Here is a 23,230-nt window from a genome sequence, read left to right as displayed (position 1 = left end):
CTAACTAAACTTCTTTAGTGGCGAACAAAATATAACTATAACTTATATACTTTTCTTTTTTGTGCACCCATTTGCCCCAACAGCGCAAGGAAAAATCCAAAATAGCATTAAGCATTTCTAAAAAGAAATTATGTTGGTCAGAAGAGAGAAAGATGTCAAATTTGCTGTCACTCCCTCTGTCGGTGTATTACTAGATTTTAAAGGGTTAATAATTGTGGAAATGAATCATTAAGGTCTGTGAAAGGGTCCATTGAAACACAAAGGAAATATTCTCAAACGAGAGACTGTTTAAAAATGAGTGGGACAGTGTGTCTTCAATACGAAGCATAATAACTCGTACTGCTGTCCCAAAGCAGAACTGAATGTGTCACTGGAGATGAAGGTGTGCGTGATACCGAACCAGTGAGAACATGATGGCTGCAGGGCAGTTCTCCAAACACCATCACCACAGGGAGGGTGAGAGGCGCACACAGATAAGTTGTTGATGTCAAGAGAGGTGGTTTGATTTCAACTCCCAGGCCTAGAGATGTACATGGAAGGACGTCTTAAATGGTTGCTGACGGGGGAGTTCTCCTGAGGATTCTTTCCAGGGTGAACTGGATCACATAGCAGGATTGGGATGCCATGCAAATGTCTCAGAATTCAGATTCAGAATCAGATTCTCATGGATGTAAAGCACTGTCCTCCACTATCAACTGGTACTGTTTGGGGTGAAGGTTCATATAAAGAAAAAGTGGTTCTCTGAAGAAAGTGTTTCAAATCAATGATAGCTGCCCAACTACTGCACATTTGAATGTTTGTGCTCAGATTTAAGCTCTTCTGTGATTAGATTTGATTAGACAACAAACAGCAGCACTGCAATGAATAATGGAATTATTTGGTAGATCATTTTGATTTATTTAATTTGTTCCCCAGGAACCAAACCCCAAGACCCTGAAATTGACAGCATCAAGCTCAACTAGGTGAGCTACAGAATAGGAGGTCTGTGTGGGATGAATTTTTCAGTCACACTTTTGCCAGATTCATCTCTCCTGCACGCAGCAGAGAGCAAGTGGTCTATACAGATTTTTAGTTCCAGTCCGCTTTGTATCTCAATTACCTTCTATTAAAATTTTTTGATATTTACATAAAAGATAATTATGTCTAATCTGTGATTTTTTTTCCACCTCCTGCATCCACACTCAGAAATTAAGTTTAGTGCATGGTTTTATCTCTCAAAGCTGATGCTTCAAAAACTACACTAAGCTAACGTAACATAATCCATAAAAGCCAAGCTGATGAATCAATTCTGAAGCAAAACGTGTAAGTATGTGTTAGAAAAATACTAATATTTTACAATTTTAAACTATGAACAATTGCTTCCAGGTAACTGTTAAATGCAGGTTCAAGAGTTCACATTTTAGATAAATGGCAACACAAGTGTCGTCACATTATAAAATATCTCGATACTACTCCTGAACCAATACTATAACAAAAACAATAAGAAAAGTAATTAAATTATAGATGACCCTCATGGAATTTTTTTTTTATTATTATTTTAGCAGCAGCAGCCAGATATTAGCCTGCTGTAACTTGAAGAGCTGGACAGATCCAGTTTATTTGGTAATATTTACACATGTAGTTTATTTTTATTTATTTTTACCAGTTTATTTTTTCCAACTGTTTACATACAGTTCACTCTTAAAACATTCATAATTTTTTTCTATACTCGTCCGTTAAAGTGCAATAAGTAATGAAAAAGATCTGAATTTGCGATCACTTATGCTGTCTGAGAGAGGCGGCTTTCAGTGCATGAACATTGGGTGTATGATAGCGCATGAGTACCATTTTTAAATACTTTTTTAGTACTGGTATATCATACAACATTACTGTGAAGCATGACATAATATCACTTATAGTGATGCGTAAGCACAGAGGATTGTCACTTCTCACAAAAGTTTCACAATGTGCTTAAATCTTGTCACATTAAGTCTGATTTTTGAAATGTCAACTTTGAGGGTTCCTTTGTAAACATTACATGGACTCAAAGAGACAGCTGATGTTTCCAAAAATCTGTTTGTGTCCCACAGAAAAAGAAAGTCACATAGATCTGGAACAGCATCAGCATGGGTTAATGCTTTATTTTTGGGTGGACTATCCTTATAATATTTCTCTCCACATTGATATTAGATAGCTAAGGAGAAAATGAGCACTCTGAATGTCACAAATGATGAACTACATAACCCTGGTGATAGCGGCCTGAAAACCACAAACGCCATGGCAACCTCTATGGATAGTGACTGGAAAATGTTGAAGGCTGAAACAGCATTACTAATGATTACATCAGTGCATGAGTCATGGCACTGCTTTACTCAGGTGTCAGTGGCGTCCAATGCGGAGCCATCTGCCCTGTCCTCCAGGACTCGCAGCACCATGTCCCTGTGCTCCGGTGCCATGCCACACTGCACCATACACCACAGCATCATGACTTCAGACGTCAAATATTGCCTGCATCCTCAGAACAGTCCATCATACTGAAATCCAATCAACTGCAACCATCAAAGCATGCATTATTAGGTACTGTACTGCTATCATTAATTCATGAATAGTCCTTTACGATATGACAGAGTTTCATATCTAAAATAGTTTAAAGCAGAAGCCACTAGCACCACCAAATGTCTAGATGTTTACACTTTTGAGGGATAATAAACAAACTGTTTACTCACCTTCATGTTTCAAACCTGTATCACTTTTTTTCATAATGCATAACAGAAAATGTATGGGCACATTTTTCAAAATATTTAAAAAATACAAAGTCATACATGTTTGGAACAGCATGAGAGTGAATTAATGAGGAAATAATGTTTATGTTTTGAGGGAATTAATCCTTTAACCTAGCTCTCTTTTTCAGTTTTCTTGGTATTGTTAAAATCCAAAAAAGAGATACTACAGCTTAAAAGAAAATTTCCAAGTCACCAGACAGTTTTTAATAAATGTCTTGTGAGAAGTAGCATTAGTGCCAAGCCACGCAAAGACCCACATGGCACAGTCAGTCCACCCCCATCACAAGACTCAGGGTTCACAGTAAAGGCCATTGTCCATTCACAGTCAGCACTCCTTCACGTTACCCAGCCTCTTCAAACACCTCACTGTCTGATCAGATGGGCTGACACAAACCTGACCAGAACAAACAACTGCGTCTTCGCAGTGTTTCTGTATTTGAATTGACACATATTGGTCACTTTTTAGTATAGGGACCAAGTTTTAATTATAAACTAGTTGCTTGTTGCAATGTGGTACTTATAAAGCTCATATTTGTTCATGACTATATTCTAATCCAACCTAATACCTAAAATTGAACTAGTGCCTTACGAACTATTAATAATCAGCATATTAGGAATTTATTGAAGCAAAATCAGTAGCTAATGGTTTGTTAATAGCCAGGAAGAATTGGACCTTAAAATAAAGTGTGATCACACAAACCTTGCACCGGCATGCATTCATTATTTTAGAGCATATTATTTATCATAAATAGGTAAATAAGTCACAGGAATAAATTAAATGTTAAAATATATCAAATTAGAAAACAGTTATTTTAAAGTCTAACAATATTTTATAATACTACCTGCACCGATCAAATAAAAAGTGAGCTTAAGAGACTTCTTTCTTTCAAAAAACATTCAGGTACACGAGGTATAAGGTCCTGAAGTCTGTTAATCATTATATATGCATTATATATCCTATAGAGCTAGAATGCTAGATTTATTATTTGCACAATCCAACGAGAATTTCTCAAGGCTTCTGCAACAATAACTCTTATGTCGTCCGTGTCATTGGCAGATGAAGACAGACAGCGGGACACTAAGCCGAGTTACATAACAGCCCTGAAGTGGCGCATTCCTCCATGCCACCTTGCGTAAAGCTTGTATGTGCCTTCTGCCACTCTTCACACCCATTTCAACCAGGTCAGGTGGCCCGTTTCAGGTCGCATCACTATTTCTGGCTATTCTAAATGCGGCCTGACTACTTGGCACGTTTCAGCGAGATAAAACAGCAGTCGTCCAACACACCTGGGATTTGGCTGATTATAACAGAACACTGGACATTTTTCAGAAATGAAAGCAGACTTACTATTTATAGTGACGGGTTCTAAAAACAGGACAGAAATTAATCATTAGCTAAACAAGGGGAGGACGACAGGCTCACGGAGACTCACCTGGCCCCTGCGAGCCCAGACTGGGCCAGCGGAAGAACAGAAATTCAGCCAGATCGGCATACACTCCTGCATCTTTGAATTTTGTTTTTCTGCAACTTCTTCATTAGTAACTTCTTACAGTAATAGAAAGTGAAAAAAAAAACATGAAAAAAAAAACTTATTTATTTGTTATATAATCTGCCCCACAAGTTAGTGTATAAAAAGAAGTAGATACGATTATGTAACTGTCAAAAAAAATACATATTGATTCGACATTTAACTGCTCTGATAATAAGTGCTTGATTATGGCAACAACACGGGATATAACATTTGAACAGAGGAGGGTTGCTAAGCAACTGTGTGTGAGAAAGAGAATTGTGTGCAATAATACACCGAGTCACAGGCATGAAACTGTTTCAGACGCAGTACATCACATTTAAAACACAAGTTTGAACATGTTGTTGTTCCCCTGCCAATTATAATTACTTCTAATGCTACATGAGAAAACAACATCTGATTAATCACAAATTATTTTAAAGAGCAGTTTAGCCTCAAGCTTTGGTAAAAGTACAATCTCACAATGAGAGTAAGAGATTTCGTCTGATGAATGAGTGTGGATAGGAGGAGGAGGTTTAATATAACGGCTCTTTCAGGAGTTCTGGTGTTGAGTCTAACTGAGCTTAAGCAGTTGTGTAAAAGTGTAGTTTGTTCTCACCACTCCAATGGAGAAGTAGTTGTTCACTATGCTGTAGGGCACAGGGTCGCCCTTCTCCTCCTTATCATCAGGGACAATGTCGATGTTCCAGCGGTCAAGCAGCACTTCGGTGCTGTGCTCGATATCCCTGAGGAACTTGACCAGATTGCCTCCTTCATAGCCTGCCAATCACAACACAGACACTGCATGAAGCTATGTAACATATAAAGACGTGAACTGATGTGTGGATGTTGTTACTGTTGCAGCCTCACACATGAAGAAAAGCACAAAAGCCTCTTTTTATCTACAGTATAAACAAGAGTGTGCAAGAGTCCACACATAGAAAAGAAGAATACAACTTTTGTTCTACTTGTGACAATGAAAGACTCGCATTATCTCAAATCCAAGGTTAACATGGCTTAATTAAAACTCCAGCACAGCAAGATCAAATGATTAAACTTTTCTAAGTAACACAGTGCTGTGACAGTATAAAGCAGCCTTTTCTTTGACAAACGACAAGTTTATTAATTTCCAATGGTACTACAGAACCAATTTTTTTGAAAATTGAGCTTCAGGTGTGCTGAAACAAGACCATATGCAACCGCCAAACTGGATATGATGTATTCTAATCAAAACTATAAGATTGAGATGAGAATGACCAATGTTTTTCATAAAATATTATTCTTTAAATACTGTTTCTGTTAAATGGGCAGAAAATGTATGAAAATAATTTTATAATTATTACATAATTATTAAGCACTAGAAATATAAATTATGTGTTACAATATACACTACTATTCAAAAGACTGGGGTCAGTAAAGGTAAAATTAAAATTAAAAGGTCAAATTTTGACTGGGGTCAGTATAGGTAAAATTAAAATGGTAAAAAAATTTAAATCAATACTTTTATTCAGCATTGATAGGTTAAATAATGTGTAAAATGATAGTAAAGACTTATATTGTTAGAACAGATTTATATTTTGAATAAACACTGTTCTTTTTTTATTTTATTTTTTTATTATCAAAGAATCACAGAAAAAAGTATCACAGGTTCAAAAAAATATTAAGCCGCAAATCGTTTCAACACTGATAATAACTCAGCATATTAGAATGATTTCTGAAGGATCATGTGACACTGAAAACTGGATAACAGAAATTAATTCTATTTTAAAGTACATTAAAATAGGAAACCAAAATTAGAAATAGCAATAATATTTCACAATTTTACATTTCATCTTCTTTTTTTTTTAATCAAATAAATATAGCCTTGATGAGCACAAGAGACTCCATTAAAAATCGTACTAATCCCAAACTTTTGAACGGCAGTGTACATTTAAAAAAGACTAATTCAATTTGTCTACTGCATTACATCAAGGGGACGGACACCACGACCTGAGAGGATTTTGTAAATGCCTGGCAATCCTTCCAAATGACATGAAGTGATCCTTAGAAAGGTTCCCTGAGGTGATCGAACTGCAATTACTTCCTTATTGTAATGGGAAGGATACAGAGTCTACTTGTTATGCTGCCATCTTTTAACGATGGTCATCACGCTGTGAGTCAGTGGGGTACTGGCTCCCGCCTGGCAACCCAAGGAGCAAAATATATCACATGTGTGATGACACCCAGGTGCTCACTCTGCCTTTCTGAACCAGACATGCAGACGCTTCCAGACGAACGTTATATTAACGGACGCTCACATGGCACCTCTGCACTGACTCCAGGTGCTACACGTGTTTCAAAGTCAATCAACTCGCATGAAGAAAAAAATAAAAATAAAAAACAGCCTACCATTCAAATTAAGAATACATTAATGCCAAACCTTACCCTTTTGCACAAACCACACACATGCTCACACAGGAAACACTAATACAAGGCCAATTAATTCAGCAGCCTGTACAAGGCCATCCACACCTGTCTTCAAAGCAGATGCAGGCTCACTGATGCATATCATTCCACCATAACTACTGAATAAACCCACATATCTAATCAAGAACAAGCATATGTAATCACACAGGAATGAAACAGTGCAGGTCTCTTGTTGGCAAATGATTGGCAAGTCTATATATACTCGAAGAATAGTTTATTAATCTCTTGTTAAAAATGACTCTAACTGAATTCATTTTTAAATCACCTCTTAAAGGGATAGTTCACCCAAAAATGAAAATTCTGGGTGGGTAAATGATGAGATAATTTTTCTCTTTTTGGGTGAACTTTCCCTTTAGGTTTTCACTAAAATTGGTTTAGCAGGGCAAGTGCATGTGCCGGTCATCTGTTTAATGAAGATTACAGTATCAAAGTGCTCAATTCAAGTGTGGTCTCAACAAATCCTGCTCTTTCATTCATGTGACTGGGGCATTCAGCTAACTACAATCAAGTTTGATTATTTCAGTCTGACCTTCTTTTGGGGGGTGTTTAAAAGAAAGGAGTCTCAAAAAATCCTTTTGAAGGGTTTATATGGGATTGCGTTCAGATTCAAAGAATTCAAAGCCTAATCTCAACTCGAGTGGTTCCGTGAAGGAAAGCTTTTTAAGTTTCATTTCAAAGGCCTTTATATTCCCTCCAACTGATGTTGGACAGTCTCTTATTTACACCTCACCTCCACCCCAGCGCAGGCAGCGAGCGAGGTCATTCCCGGTACCCAGCGGCAGGATCGCAACAGGTGGATGCCGAGCAAAATTGGACTTATCTGTTGAGAAACAAAGAGAGCTATTAATGTTAAATGTTAAAATACTCTCTATTATTCCAGTTTAATGTGCAGAGTTCCTTGAAAAGTGTAAACAATGGGGCTCTGTGGTGCTCAAAATACAGCGGCCTGCAACACTGGCTCTGGGACTGTTTGTTTGGCTTAATAATGGAACATAAGGGAATGTTTGAAAACAAACTTTTTTTTTAAGCATTTAATTTTTTTGTAAAAAAAAAAAAAAAAATGCATTATACCTTTATGTCTCAAATGGGAAATCTGGTTCAAAATATTTTCAAAATAACATTAAACATTAAAATATATTACTGAAAGTAAAAATTAATTTATAGCACATATTTATTTGGACATAAATTGTGATTATATTTAATGGATTTGCATGCATGTACAATAATCCTTAAAAGTTGAAGGATGAGAATTATTGAATGTTTTTGAAAGAAAAATCTTATGCTCATCAAAGCTGCTTTTATATAATTAAAAAATACAGTACAATTGTGAAATATTAAAATTTAATATATTATAAAACGTTCATTTATTCCTGTGATGGCAAGGCTAAATTTTCAACAGCCATTACTCCATTCTTCAAGTGTCACACAATCATATCAAAAAGCTGATTTGGTTCCATCAATGTTGAATACAGTACTGCTTTCAGGATTCTTTGATGAATAGAAAATTCTAAAGAACAGTATTTATTGGATAAAAAATTACTTTTGATCAATTTAATGCATCCTTGCTGATTATAAATATTAATTTCTTATTTTTTTTTAAACTGTAAAATAAATGCACTAATATGAAATATATATTACACTCTCGGCACTGAAGATACAGTTACATTAATGCTTCATGCATCAATGTGTATCATTCCTCACAATAATTCACAATACATTTGGTTTGTTTCTCTTGTTCTGAGACACACAGCAGTGTGTGCTAGCTGCCGAAGAGAGGCAACATGATGAACTGTATCTTTCTGTCCTCACACTGATGGTCCCTGTGTGGCTCGTTGCTATGTGCACAGGGACTGCGGGGACATTGTTTTCAGTGCTGGTCCGTATGGCGTGATGTACTGTCTAACCGCAGGGGATCTCTGAGTAATCGTCAGCAGCAGACATTTTCTAATACAAACTCGTGTGGGTGAACAACAAGCAAGGACTGATCGCAGAGCGGCTTTCATTCAAAAGCTGCTCCTAAATCATCACCTTAGGGCTGTTAGGAGGACAAACTCCCACATGCGTCTCTGTCCTCCTCAATTTGCCAGGCTAAAGAGTCTCTAAAGGGATAAAGAGCACATCGCTTCTGATCTAAGTTCAGGTTTCAGTATTGTCAGCCAATTGCAATTTCAAGCCAAAGGTTTGGAAACCAAGTTGGTTCTAAATCAGCACTTAGCTGCAATATTTACCACCGCCCACACAGGGTCATCTCCAGCGCTCGTCCACTAACATCAATAAGACTGTCAGGAGGGGGAAAGGCAGGCCTTTATAACTCCACTGTTATCCTGCATTCACTTATATGAAAGAGGTCGCTCACAGATGAGTCAATGCGCTTCCTACAAACAATGATCTTTCTGACATCTTGGTTATATGTGCCTTAAATAAGAGCCAGTCTCGAGTCAAGTACCACATGGAAGGATGTCCTAATGTTCGAATCTTTGTTGATGAATTGGTTGACATGCTTTATTAATGTCCTAGGGAAATGCAGATGCAAAATGGAAGGAAATATAAAGTGCAATCAAACTAGACAGTCAGTATAATATCCGTCTCTCAAATAAAGTTGTTTTCATTGGTCATATCATTAAAAACTAATCTTGAAAGATGAAAGTGATATTTAGCAAACTAGAAATCGTTTTATTTTCCATACAGAGCAGCTGTAATGCTGTTGAGAGAGAAATCCCAATGCGAGAATACGAGTTTATGATACTTCTGCATGTACCATATAAACTTTTACATTAGGCTGATGGTCTATAAGTCCATGTAACAATGTTAATTATTACAGCTATGGAATACACCGATTGCTGATCTGTACTCACCAATATAATCCAAAATCCACCCCACTGATCCATCGCCTCCACAGGCCAGCACGCGGAAATTGGGCACGTCTCGAAAAAAGTTGAGCCTGGGGAACATAAAAACATTGAGATGGTGCCTTTCATGTATTTGCATGTAAGCTTTCCTTGGTCCTATGATTAAACTGATACTGTGAAGTGACAACACTGAGGCAAAGCAAAGCTACCCAAAAATCTACAGCATTCACACTATTCCCCAGTGGCAATGTACACTACAGTTTACTATTCAGTGCTTTAGGTTTGATCTGAAGGATGTTACAGAAGATTTGTGTTGTTTTTATTCAGTATCATGGGAAAAAAACTCTGTCAAACCCATTGAGCTGCCAAAACATCTTAACTGAAGGCTTTTTGGCACATTGTTTCAAAACTTTGTTCACTTTTTATTTGTTTGTGAATCAGCCTAGAGCTATGAGACATACACTCAATGAATACAATTTGTTGTCTCGGCCATGAAAAAATAAATTAGACATGTATTGTATATATTTGCACTTGAGCATTTGCACAGTGAAGCAGGACAGAGGCTAAAGAAGCTATCGCCCTCTGCTGGTTAGGAGCATGTACTGCAGCATAATGGTGAATGGGGAACATATCCTCCATATAGACACATGTGGGATCTACTCTAGCACTAAGCGTCACAAAAAAGCAAAACAGTCACACAAGTGTGTGAAAAATTTATACTGTGTAACCTCTTTTGATAGGCTCTGACACTGCAGCATGTTTTATGTATGCAAGAGCAAAAGAGGAGAGTAAATGTGCAAATCCTTTTACCATGAAAACAGTCAATCAAGCAGTTCTGAGTTTTTCATACCTTCTCAGGTTTACTGCTGTGGTGCTTTGAAAAAGCTCAAACTATGTCGACAACCACTACATCCTTGACATGGATGCCCACTGAAGTTCAATAGCTGAGTAACACAAGTGGAACATGGCTGTGTGGTTCTGGACAGGCTTGACCTGGAATCGTGTTTCAGTCTGACTAAATGAGCTCTGTTCCAGATAAATTTGTAATGTACCAGAGCCAGTCTGTTTGAAATGACAACGTCGGCTACTGTTGTAGAGATACGGTTTGCGTAAACAATTCCTTCTCCAATGACACAGCCAACAGAGCACAGATACTTTAGTAATGTATGTGTTTTTCCATATAAAGCTGTAAGAGTGGCCTCTTATGTGCAGAAACTTAGCAAAAGAGCACACTTGTCTATTTCCATCTCTCCATCTTTTGATCTCCACTTAGACCCCTGAGTGTCAATCATCAGTTCAAAACCTACGAATTTCTTCTGTGGAACACAATCCATACAATCAAAGTCAATAATCACCAATATTCTTCAAAATATCTTCCTGTTTTCAACAAAGGGAATCAAGTCTGAGAGGTTTAGAATGACATGAAAGTGAGAAAATGCTTATGTCTCTTATGCTTACCAATGATGCATTTGTTTGATCACAAAACATAGCAAAACTGTAATATTGGGATTATTACAATTTATATCAACTTCTTTTGTATTATTTTGAAAAAGCAAAACTGAATTTGGAGACTTCCCGGATTCTTTTACAAATTATTTTACAAATTGAATGTTCAAAAGAATTGCATTTACTTAAAAACATAATTTTTTTGTAACATTATGAATCTCTTTACTGTCACATTTGACCAATTTCATGTATCCTAAACCAAATTTCTAAATAAAAAAATTATTAGTGACCCTTAACTTTTGATCAGTAGTGTATTATTTAGTTGCTTTTCCCCCTAATATAAATGTTTAATGTTTGACTGAATTTTGGTTGCTTTTTCTCTTAAAATAAACCAAAAGCAATTGCACAGTCATTAACAGGATATATTCAAATCTTCACATTAAAAAAGGCTGCCCTTGATCTCCATGCTTATACATTTAGCAGACGCTTTTATCCAAAGCAACTAACAGTGCAATCAGGCTATCAATTTTATCCCATCATGTGTTCCCGGGGAATCAAACCCCCAAGCTTGCGCATGATAGCGCAATGCTCTACCAATTGAGCTACAGGAACACTATATAAATCATCTAAGTGCTTAAGGAAGAACAGTACATGTCCAAATTGTTCTACATGAGTGAAATCAGCAAAGTCACACAATCTCTCTCTCTCTCTCTCTCTCTCTCTCTCAGTGGTCTCTTCAGGATGAGCAACACTCCAGTCGTGACTACAGATCACTGTGTGGTGGGAGGGGGATTTGGGACGGAAGGTTAGCCTGCTTTCCCGCGAAACGACTATTGCTTAGCTTTTGTTCTGTACTTCTCTCTCTCTCTCCTTTTCATGAATGAGAATCACTGTTGCACAACCGCAGGATGCTGAACAGAATGTACTCATGCGTTTTGAGTGGGTTTGTAGAATGTGTAACTGCATAAAAGTGGTACACTAAAGTGAAAGTGAGAGCTCATAGCAAATAAAAAACACAAATGAAAACTCTCTAACATCTAAACAGTGAGATAAATGGGAAACAAATTGAGTCTTTAGCTTCTTAGATGTTTCTGATGAGAAAAAAGGCAAGAATGGATCTTAATGTCTCAAACTGTGCTCAGATTTGCCAGCTTGAATATGAATGTACAATTCCTGATGGAAAACCAGCTAACAGACCAATCTGACCATGCTGGGAGAACAATTTAGGCCAACAAACCAACTAAGACTGGTTTAAGATGTTAAGATGATTTCTTCTGAGGTCAAATGATCTCATCTGTGCCATCCTAAATATATTTATCAATATCAATCTTGTTATTATTAACTCTGTGCCACTCATCCGCTGTATGGACAAACTACTGCAAAAAATGTTTTGTTAATCAAAATAAAATCAAATATAAAAATGTAAGGTAAAACACATGAAAAATAGGAATATAGCCTTGACAACTGAAAAGAGTTTAAGTTCAAAAGCACTAAAATTACTAAAAAGGAAAATAAAGAGATTAAATAGAAATACAAATAATAATAATAATAAAATTATAAAAAAGTTAAAGTCATTTCAAAGTATAAATAGTGCATAGTTGGCACTCATAAAATAATATGTAAATATGAACGTCTTGCAGTGACATTGTCAGATTTCACTGCTATGCTACCGCTGGAACTGATTTGGATGACCTTAAGTTGGTCTATTGTTAAAGACAGGTGGGGTGCATGGGTGAAGAGGCTTTAGTAAAATGTAGTCGCTTATAGAGGAAGCCTCGTCGTGACTGACAGGCTCAGAAGAACATTCAGCGCTTGAATGAATACATTTACTCAGCAGGGGGCTGCTTGAGTCATAGTAAATGTCTTGTAGGTCTCTCAAAGTCAGCTCCACTTTGCAAGTGGTTCCACTCTCAGAATAGTTGATTGCAGGTTGGCTCACTTTATTGCAGGTTTGTAGAAGCAGAAAGACAAGAGAGAGAGGAAGCCATGCCAGAACAAAACAACAGTGAGAATGTCAAACTGTTTTTGAGCAATTCCCTGTCATGACTCAACATTTTTTTTTATGCGCACATATCTCCCTTGGAATTTGATGGTGGCTTTTAGTAGTCTTACCCCACCATGGGTCCTCCTCGATCCAGACTGTACACCTGTCTGGGGTTAAGCAGGTACTGGAATTTCCGCAGCACCCTGATGAAGACAGATGAGAGCAGAAAAGCATTAAAAGACACATAGAGAAATGACATTTTTAAACGTAATCACTGTGAACTTCACAATATGATAAAAGGCTTAAAGGAATAATTCAACCAATTCTGCCATTATTTACCAACCCTCTTGTCATCCCAAGCCCAAATGACTTTCCTTCTTTCATTGAACAGTGAAATGTTTAATTTCTGAAGAATATTCTGGTCAATCTGTATGAAATTATTAAGTACGGAGGTGACAACCAAAGAAAAAAAAAAAAAAAAAAAAACACTATAAAATATTGTAATGTGATCCAGGACCACAAAACCAGTCTTAAGTGTCATTTTTTGAAATTGAGATGTATACATCATCTGAAAGCTTGTTAAACATGCTTTCCATTATTATATGGTTTGTTAGGACAGGACAATATTTGGCAAAGATACAACTATTTGAAAATCTGGAATCTGAGGGTGCAAAAAAATCAAAACACTGAGAAAATCACCTTTAAAGTTGTTCAAATGAAGTCCTTAGCAATGCATATTACTAATAAAAAATTTGATATATTTACAGTAGGAAATTTACAAAATATCTTCATGGAACATTATCTTTACTCAACATCCTAATGATTTTTGGCATAAAAGAAAAATCGATAATTTTGATACGTTTTTTTGGCTATTGCTAAAAATATAGCCCAGCGACTCAAGTCTGGTTTTGTGCTCCAGGGTCACATGTATGCTATTATGAATAGAAAATGTTGACATAAATCTCATCTCCTATTAGTGCCTTCTTGAGAGATATTCCCACCTCAATTAATCCAAGAAATAATCAACAGATTGTTTGTTGCAGTTCTATGTTGGAACAACATGAGGCTGAGTAAATGATGACAGAATGTTCTATTTTGGTTGAACTGTTCCTTGAAAAGACAGACAGACAAACATATGGAGGAATGATATCCTTAAAACGTCATAATTCCATTATCATAAAAGGCCACACAAAACCTCGGAATCAACGAAGTCAAGCAAGACAGAAACACACACACACAGATTGCACACTGTTGCAGCAGTGCTCCTCAATAACCTTGAAGAACTAAAATGATTACTGAGGGCTCTGCAATGTCCTCCACTTCTAACTCTGTTAGCTACTCTGCCCCTTTAGTATGCAAAGACACAAAGAGAGGAAGAGAATAAGAGCGAGAGAGAAATAAGACGGGCTGTTAGTTTGAGGTGCGTCACAAGCTATGCTTTTATGTGGGGGTGATAATTTGAGCACTTATCAACACTGAAGAATTCATTCATTCCCTATGCAAAAGAACAAAAGAACGCAGTCAAGTGTCAAGTCCGACCAATGAGCTTTCAGTACGCCGCTCAGGGAGAATATGGTGGAAATATACACTCGGTACAGTCATGGCAGGAGCCAGGCTTTGAAAATGAGTGGGGGGGGGGGGCTTACTATTCATCCAACAATACATATTACTGTTATAATTAATAATCATTGCTGTATAGATGATAACTTTGTCTAGTGCTCTTCTGAATGTTTTTAGCATGACTTTGTGAATGACATAGCATAAACTTCTTCATGGCTAGTGTTTGCAGGATATTTCATTTCATTCTGTAACCTAGCACTGAGAACGTGTCTGACAGATAATATCATGATATGTCATATCCTGTCAGCAATAACAAGTCCATTGGCTTTTTTGATTACTGTCAGTTTAGTGCCAGCGATGAAGTGTTGCCAGATACTGCTAAACAAACAAAAAACTAACAATAAACCAAAAATTATTTCAAATCTTTTGTAAATAAGATAAGATCAATATATTGCTGACCCTAAACAGCAATTTCCCGATTTATTAACCTTCCAAAGTGTCAAAATAGGTGGAAAAGACGAGTCCAAAAGTAAATCGGAATGATCATTTTCATACAATGGACCCTAACATTCTTGCAAACTGTCTAAACTGAATTAGACATGTCATGCAGACATTCATATGAGGAGTTTTAAACAGCAAACTAGTCATTCAGAGAACATATTTTATTTTTGAACATGAACATTTTACCGAGGTCCGGACCTCGAGGACCTCACAGCTGGCTATGGGCCTGGGTACAGTATGATTCACCCATGACTACTCTGTTCCTTTGTTTGCATCAAGAACCACCAGAATGGTCTTTCTTTTTTTGGGTCCAGGGCAGTTATCGCGTCTTTGTTTGAGCGCATGTCTAATAATGGAGGATAATCGGCCAATTAATGGTATTTAAAACTGTGTTGCCATGGTGATGCCAGCACAAAAATCCCAAAACCTGTCTCCCAGAGGACGTTTGGGTGGGTGGAGAGAGCTGAAACAACACCCACATTCTTCCTCCTTGAACAGCTTTACTGTCTCCTGCTAGCTTTGATGGTATTTAGGACACTTCCCGTAAGCGAGAAAAAGAGGGGGACTTTTGTTAAACATGTCTATGCAGATCCGACTGACTTCAGATGGTTTGACAAACCTCCTCACTGGAACCGTTACAGCTGTACAAGGTCGGAGAATATGAAAAATGATGATGCAACAGTTTGAGCTTCAAAGACGTTTACCTCTCTCCCTGCCGACCGCCACTTTTAGGATTAACCAGCACGAGGAGGGGGTGCGTCCCAGGCAGAGGGGTGATCTTAAAAAAGCAGAAACGGAGAAAAAGTTATGGACACACACATATAGTACATGTGCTACACAGATTTGCATCGCCAGAGGGAGTCTGCCGAGGACTCACCTGTAGTGCCTGACCATCACCGGTGAACTTGAAGCACTGGCCGGTGTCCTCAGGGCTGGCGCTGGGGGATGATTCTCCTTCACCTCTTTTGACGGCAGAATGACGGTCCTACAGATATACAGACATTACAGTGAACAGCAACAAACAGAGACAGAGTGAGACAAATGTGCATCTGAGATAAAAATGACAAGAAAAATGCAATTTCAGAATCTGTCTCTGTTATTACATTTCTCTTTAACTTAGAAAGAATGGATGTTTTAGCATTTAGCATTAAACTGACCAAAGATGACAGTGAAGACATTTATGTTATATGAAATTTCTATTAGATAATCTACTTCACAATGAATTCGGTTAATTATAACTTTCTGTTCGTCAAGTGATCCTGCAAAAAGTATTATTGAAATTATTTGGTGAAGTCATTTGTAACTGTAATGGAACTACTTAACTGTAATTTTATTTTTTTACCTTGATTATTGTGTCATACTTATTGAAAATACATTATATAACGTTTTACTGGAATCATTTGATCTTGAATACTATTTACTTATATTAATATATATAAAAAAAATTGTGAACATCCTTTATTTTTGTAATGCACATTTACAGTCAGTAGGGAAAAAAAATGTTTTGTGACAGAGTGCACAGAACTCCCTTTTATCCCTTTATTAACACTGTCGCAATATCCAAAATACATCAAAATATTTTTTTTATTATGTATGTACATTTATCCTTCTTTGTAGATGTAATAACTGGCTAAAATCAATGACTTCTTCTTCTTTTTTTATTTAAGTGACAGACATTTCAAAACATTGCTTTTTAAATAAATATTAAAAGATTTGGAAACCATGGCAGCATGCAGGAGAAATGTTCTCTTCTCTCTGATGGTTATGTCATGTGCACATGCAACCATCCAGGTGTGTGATGGATGTTTGTTCAACCTACATTAATTAACATCAGTTTTCTTAACACTTATCAACAATAAGGGATGTTTATAACTCTATCTAGAAAGGACTTGCATTGTGCCTACAATATCTAATTATAAATATAATGAGTGTGTACAGTATTCTCTGTAGTATAGACATTGGTCCCAGTAGAGAGGAGGCCCATTAAAGAATTCGTCCAGGACCTACCTATTCGAAATGGTCTTGGGATCCTTGCATTTTAGCATATTAAAAAAGAGTGCAGTGGGAGAGACTGAACTCACCAGAACAACAGGACAGATGTACGACGGTAGGAGTGTGTGATCTTTTAATGGCCCACCGTCACATTCAGGCTTAACATTAGACGCACACTTGTTATGGAGCTGGAAAACATACAAATATAGATGAGTGGTGGAGAAAGACACATCAACAGACTGGAATGGACTGGACCTTCTGTGACTTGTTAAATCCTCACTAATCTGACCTTGTAAGAAGACATTAAATGGTAGAAACAAAGAGCAAAGCAGGATCTGGACTTGATATTAAATTAGTTGCAGGTTTAGAGTTGAAACTGTCAGGAGAGATGGTTTAGAAAGCGTATGAGATATATGCAGTAGCACATAATGTGATAATAAAAATCATTATGCAGAGAAGAAAGCTTTTGAATGAGTGTTAAGTGCTGACACTTATCTTTATTAGGGTTATTTTAAAACAAATTGGCCATGTCCACTAAATGGCGTGAAGGTTTGGTGAAGATCACCACCAAGTGGCGTGAAGAAGTATTACATTAGAAAAATAGGCTACAACTGAATTAAACTGAGATAAACATAGAAAATCAGAAAATAATAAAAAAATGGTCTTTGCACAAGGCATTGTTTAATAAAATCACAATGAAAGTTTTAGACTCTACCTGGCTACAGTAAATACTCACAGTGATTTGACACCAAACACAGTGAAGGCCTGTTAGACCTTGATAGCACTTGATACTGCGGTGACATTTGTCACATTTTGTTGGGGAGTTGCCCTCCATCCAAACATGCTGCATAGCCTAGAGAGACATTAAACAGAGACTCATTATTTATTCTAGTTGTGAGATCCTCAAACAGCCCATCTATACATTACTGATATTCTTATCCTGCTCTGTCGTGCATTTATAAGGCATTTGCCCAAGAATTCTTTTCCGACTAAAACAATCACATCACATATCAAGTGTGGAAGAATACGCAGGATATTATCAAAGAAATAATAATTACCAGTGTCGTAATGCACTAAAATACAAAAATGTTTAAGACAAATGCATCCATTTGTTATCATACACATACAATTATTATTATGATTATTGGGTTGTTATTTTTATTATCCTTTAGGAATGGTCTATAAAATTAGATTTTCTTTCAGTCTAAATAATGTTAAAAAACTAAAAATGAATACTACAACATTTAGTAAGTGAGATGAAGGTAAGACTTAAGAAGTTACTCACAGCACATTACTTCGAATTTGATAGTTTGTAATATCTTTACACAAGCTAATTCTTAGTAAACACATTAAACATGATATTTTCACTGTTCAATGCAATTGTATTGTTTTTGTACACTAAAATGACACTCCACATCGCTTAATACACTCAGTGAAATCCTAATCTCATTTTTTGAATGCAGTGCCTTCCATCTCTGCAATAGTTACTGCATGGGCAGCACACGTTTCAAAGAGGTGTCAGTGACTGCTGTGTGATCTCAGTCTTTCCCCTCTACTTTTCAGTACAGAAAAAATAAGACTTATACACAGGAAGTTCTCATAGCCTTTCTGACATGTCCACAGAACATTACTTTGAGGTTAAACCAAGAGTTATGGGTCTGGGAAGTAGCCTTGGGTGAAAACAGAGCTGGACTGCGGTCAGTGGATAAAATAATCATAACACGAGTCGTTGACTAATAATAGAACAGTGTGTTTGCTAGAACTATGAGCTCTGTACCAAACACATCAACCTGGGACTCCTGGTTTCACAAAAATGAAAAATGTGTCTGATAAAATGATTGCTTCTGGCCTTACTGTAAATTACTCCTCAGAGAAAAAACTCAGTTTAAACACAGTGATTCATTTGTAAGAGTATGTTGTTTATGCACTCACATTGGTGTGTCTGCGGGACTTGGCGTAGGTGCTAATGCAAGGAGCAATGTCTTTGGACACACAGCGCTCGTGGACTGTGTACTTGCATACTGCCAAACAAAAGACAGGACTGTGAGAGACGGACTATGAGAGACTGAAGGGAAACATTTCAAACAGAAAACTACACCGAGACAGACGGATAGGTAGTTAGAAAGATAAAAAACAGACAGACAGATGAGAGATAACAGACGGATAGAAAGACACAATAAAAGCCAGAACAACACGGGCATATAATTAAATAAAATGACAGATAGTTGGAACAACAGATGGCTAGACAGAATGACATACAGATACAGAGATCGAAAACACAAACAGAATCACAGAAACCAGTCATAAAAAATGTAATTTACTGTATAATATCACATAATTTGACAAACTGCATGTGATGCTCGCTGTGTTTTCAGCCTCTGCTGCCTCAATGTATGAGTAAATGAACACATGAACATAATCTATAAAACTGCTCTGAGAGTCATTCATTAGCAATTATTGTTTCTTGTGAGAACAACTATTGTTATATCATGTAAACAGAAAAAATTAAGGGTCTTCACAACAACCTTTTAAAATAAAAGTTTTGTTCAACTTGAAGAAACTGTGACAGAAATATATTATTTATATAATTATATTACATTTCTACTAATGAAATTACTAAAACACTATTTTTAAGGAATATTTTAGGGTCAAAATTATTTACCAGCATTTATTTACCATAAAAATGTAAATACACAGCATCGTATTTCTGAAAAAAAAAACAACCAAAAATAGTTTTTGTCTGTAATTATTGGTTGTGATTATTACAATTTAATTAAACCATTCAAACAGAATCCAGAAAATTATGGAAAACAGGGCCTTCATAGGGCCTTAAAACTTTCATTCTTGGTTAAACTCATAATAATTTGCTGTTAAATTGTTTAAGTTTCATGATTTCAATTAATTAGATATTTTATTTAGTTTAATACAATTTAATTTAGCCATTAAAACTGAAAAAAAAAAAAAAATTTGAATCCAGAAAAATTAAACAGAAAATCATAATTTGGGAAAAAATAAAATGGATTTCATAGGGCCTAGGGCCTAGATGATAGAGACTGACAAAACAACAGACTGACAGAACAACATACAAATGTAGTTAGACAACAGATTGAACAATAGATGGCTAGACAGAATGACAGTATATAAGGTAATATAAGGCAGATAAATAGAATGACTGACAAAACAACACAGACAGATGGACAGAACAATAGATAGAGAGACAGATACTCACGTGAGCAGCAAAGGCCCTGTTTTCTTACTCCTAACAACATAGTGTGGCAGTAATTACAGTATGCTGGCTTGTTGAAATGCTTCAGTCTCCATACATGCTGCCCATCTTCCTGTACATTCTGGATGTACGTGAAAGAGGAACAGGAATTAAGATACTACATCTTAATGTATTGTTTCCACTTTTCAACTCACAATTAGTTTCTCCTCACCGTCCCCATTCCCAGCAGGACCAGGAGTGGTATGGTGGTCATTCCTCCTCTGATCCACTCCTCTAATGTGACCGTTCCATCCCGGTCATAATCAATCTCCTCCATCATCTCCTTCAGAATCTACAATATAAGACACGAAATAAGGTACAATAAGATAAAGATTTCACTATGCAAGTTGGGATTGCCTGGTGGAAACATTTAAAGTGATGCATACTGGTTGTAGTTCTGTAGAGTCCCATTCTAGATACTCAGCTACATGGACCATCTGGTTTATGATGCGGTCGAGCTCCTAAATCGACAGATATAATTGCTTTAGATATTATACAGTATATATAATACAGTTTTCAAAATTACTTTTTACGAAGCCTCTCCAACTACCAGTTCAACGTTTCCAAAAAAAACAACAAAAAAAGATCAGTAGTACTGTGTTTCATCCAAATGAAATGTGCTCTAACACTGTGTATGTTGTATTAAACTTGTATGTAACCCTAACATTAACTGTGCAGTACTGTGTACAGTGCATCATTAACCCCTTGTTGTATACAGCACCAATCTAACCACAAAGTCAAATTCAAAATGACAGACTATAACGGAGATTTCAGACTTACTGAGCTGTCCAGAAGACCATTGCCATCTGTGTCGTACAGCCTGAACATGACTTTAGGGTGAGAGAAGTAAAAGATAAGAGACTGCATCTTTTTGTAGTGTAGCAAACATTTGTCAAGTACAGACCCCATGATAGCACCTGGAGCTCAGGTTATCAAAAGGCAGACTGAGGCAGCTAGTGAGGATTAGCTTTGGGCACAAATAACTTCCTATGCTAAAGAAAGCTTGGCTATGCTAACTCCATGGTAAATAAGGACAGGAGCAGGGATCAGTCCTTACAGAACAAGAGAAAGAGATTCTAGAAGTGATCACTCCTGTCACTCTCACTGTGTGTAAGTCAGAAGACAAGTAAAATGTAGAACTGACAAAGGTGTTGCTGGGTCTACTACTGTATATGTAAATACACTGACTTATTTTTACATAACAGACTAATTATTTATAGCTACAGATTTTTTCTTCTATATTAAAAAAAGATGTATATTTCTTATATTTCATCAACTAATCCTGAAATAAAAAATGTATCATGGTTTCCATAAAAATATTAAGCAGCACAACATTGCTAATCAGACATTTTTCTGAAGGATCACGTGACACTGACAACTGCAGAAAGGGCAGCTTTGTCATCACATAGGCTACAGTAACTGAAATTAAATTGACTGTTCAAACATCTCAAAGATCCTTAACTGCTTTTTATATGCTGTGTTTAAATATGAACTGTCAGAAATATGTGACATCTGCCAAGAATGAGTGTTAGTGACTAATACTGTGCTTTCTGTGGTTGGCACGTCTGGTTTGGAGACATAGTTTAAAAATTACTTAATATATGTATATATAGAGAGAGAGCGATTTTTTTTCTTTAGAAGAATATTGGAAGAGTGGGAATTATTGATGATATGTTTTCTTAATGTAAATAAGAAGGAGATTAAATTAGGATTTTTTACTCTTTATTTTTATTTTATTTTATAAAGTAATAATTTTTACTTACACTCAAGTTTATCCTCTGGCGTCCCCCTCTCCAGCAGGGACAAGTAGCACACAATGTCTTTAAGGAAGACCACTTGAGGTGACGGAGATCCTTTTTGTGGAGAAGGACTCCTCCGGAGAGATGTACGATTTTCTGATTGATTACGCTCTGGAAGAATGTTCAATTATCATTTTTCAATTCAATTCAGTTTTATTTATAAAACACATTTAAAGTTGGCCAACGTGCTGTGCACTTATATGTATAATATATCAGTAATGACACCAGAGCAACCGGATTTTATAACAGGCAATATAACTTAATAAGACCCCTGTCAAGGATTACACACGTTAAAAGGGGCAGTGAAGATCATGACTCTGACCTGGGGAGAGGCGTGGGGAGTTGGTAGTCTTGGAGAGAGCCAAAGCATTGCTGCTGCTGCTGCTGCTCGCTGGGGGATTGGGCTGTGTGCCGGGTGAACGGTGGGAGCCTCTGGGTGTGTGGCCCCCTGTGCCTGAGCGTTGTGAGGAGGAGCGGGAGGAGCAGGGTGATGTGGTGGCCCCTGAGCCTGGAGTGATCCCAGCTGAGTTCTCTGGTGTATGTCGGCTCACTGCGCTCAAAATACTCTTCCCATTCATACCTACAAGGAAAATAGCAACACAGGAAAATAGAGAGGATAATGAAAGTGATGATCTGAAATGAGACAGGAAGAAACATAGCATAGGGTCATAGCATAGCATTTACTAACTGTGTGCGCACCCATATGTGTGTAAAACCTGTGCATGAACATCATTAACAAAATTTTAAATAAAAAAATTGTGAATATAGATATAATGTATATAGATAGATAGATAAACTGTAACATTGTGAAATATTATTACAATAAAAATGACTTTTCTACTTATATAAAAGTTTTTTTTTTTTTTTACAAATGCAATTCATTCCTGTGATGGCAATGCTGATTTTTTTTTAGCAGCCATAAGTGCAGTCTTCATGTCACATAATCAGAAAAGGATTTTAATGGGTAATATATTTGTGGGATACATGCATTTTAGGATTCTTTGATGACTATTAAGTTCAAAAGAACAACATTCCTTTAAAACAAAATGTCTTTGTAACAATGTAAAACCTTTTTTTCTTTCTTTCTAGATTTCAAGC

At 36.6% G+C, this 23,230-nt stretch overlaps 1 protein-coding gene across 5 annotated transcripts in view; it reads right to left on the bottom strand.

Moving 5' to 3' along the window:
- LOC113108490 (diacylglycerol kinase gamma-like) overlaps window positions 1-23,230 on the bottom strand; it is a 118,770-nt gene that overhangs the window by 37,636 nt on the left and 57,904 nt on the right. For all 5 annotated transcript variants that reach the window (XM_026271655.1, XM_026271657.1, XM_026271658.1 and 2 more), the window contains 15 exons: window positions 22,455-22,712; window positions 22,097-22,243; window positions 21,114-21,163; window positions 20,720-20,794; window positions 20,506-20,625; window positions 20,298-20,415; window positions 19,001-19,089; window positions 17,805-17,921; window positions 17,158-17,256; window positions 15,954-16,061; window positions 15,781-15,854; window positions 13,144-13,218; window positions 9,592-9,677; window positions 7,467-7,556; window positions 4,890-5,050 (listed from right to left, as the gene is read on the bottom strand). In XM_026271655.1, the coding sequence (XP_026127440.1) occupies window positions 4,890-5,050; window positions 7,467-7,556; window positions 9,592-9,677; window positions 13,144-13,218; window positions 15,781-15,854; window positions 15,954-16,061; window positions 17,158-17,256; window positions 17,805-17,921; window positions 19,001-19,089; window positions 20,298-20,415; window positions 20,506-20,625; window positions 20,720-20,794; window positions 21,114-21,163; window positions 22,097-22,243; window positions 22,455-22,712 (1,667 nt within the window). The remainder of the gene's footprint in view (window positions 1-4,889; window positions 5,051-7,466; window positions 7,557-9,591; window positions 9,678-13,143; window positions 13,219-15,780; window positions 15,855-15,953; window positions 16,062-17,157; window positions 17,257-17,804; window positions 17,922-19,000; window positions 19,090-20,297; window positions 20,416-20,505; window positions 20,626-20,719; window positions 20,795-21,113; window positions 21,164-22,096; window positions 22,244-22,454; window positions 22,713-23,230) is intronic.

The sequence above is a fragment of the Carassius auratus genome, chromosome 9, assembly GCF_003368295.1.
Source record: "Carassius auratus strain Wakin chromosome 9, ASM336829v1, whole genome shotgun sequence".
Lineage (NCBI taxonomy): Eukaryota > Metazoa > Chordata > Actinopteri > Cypriniformes > Cyprinidae > Carassius > Carassius auratus.
Note: the sequence above shows the minus strand (reverse complement) of the source record. Positions and strands in the feature narration are given on the sequence as shown.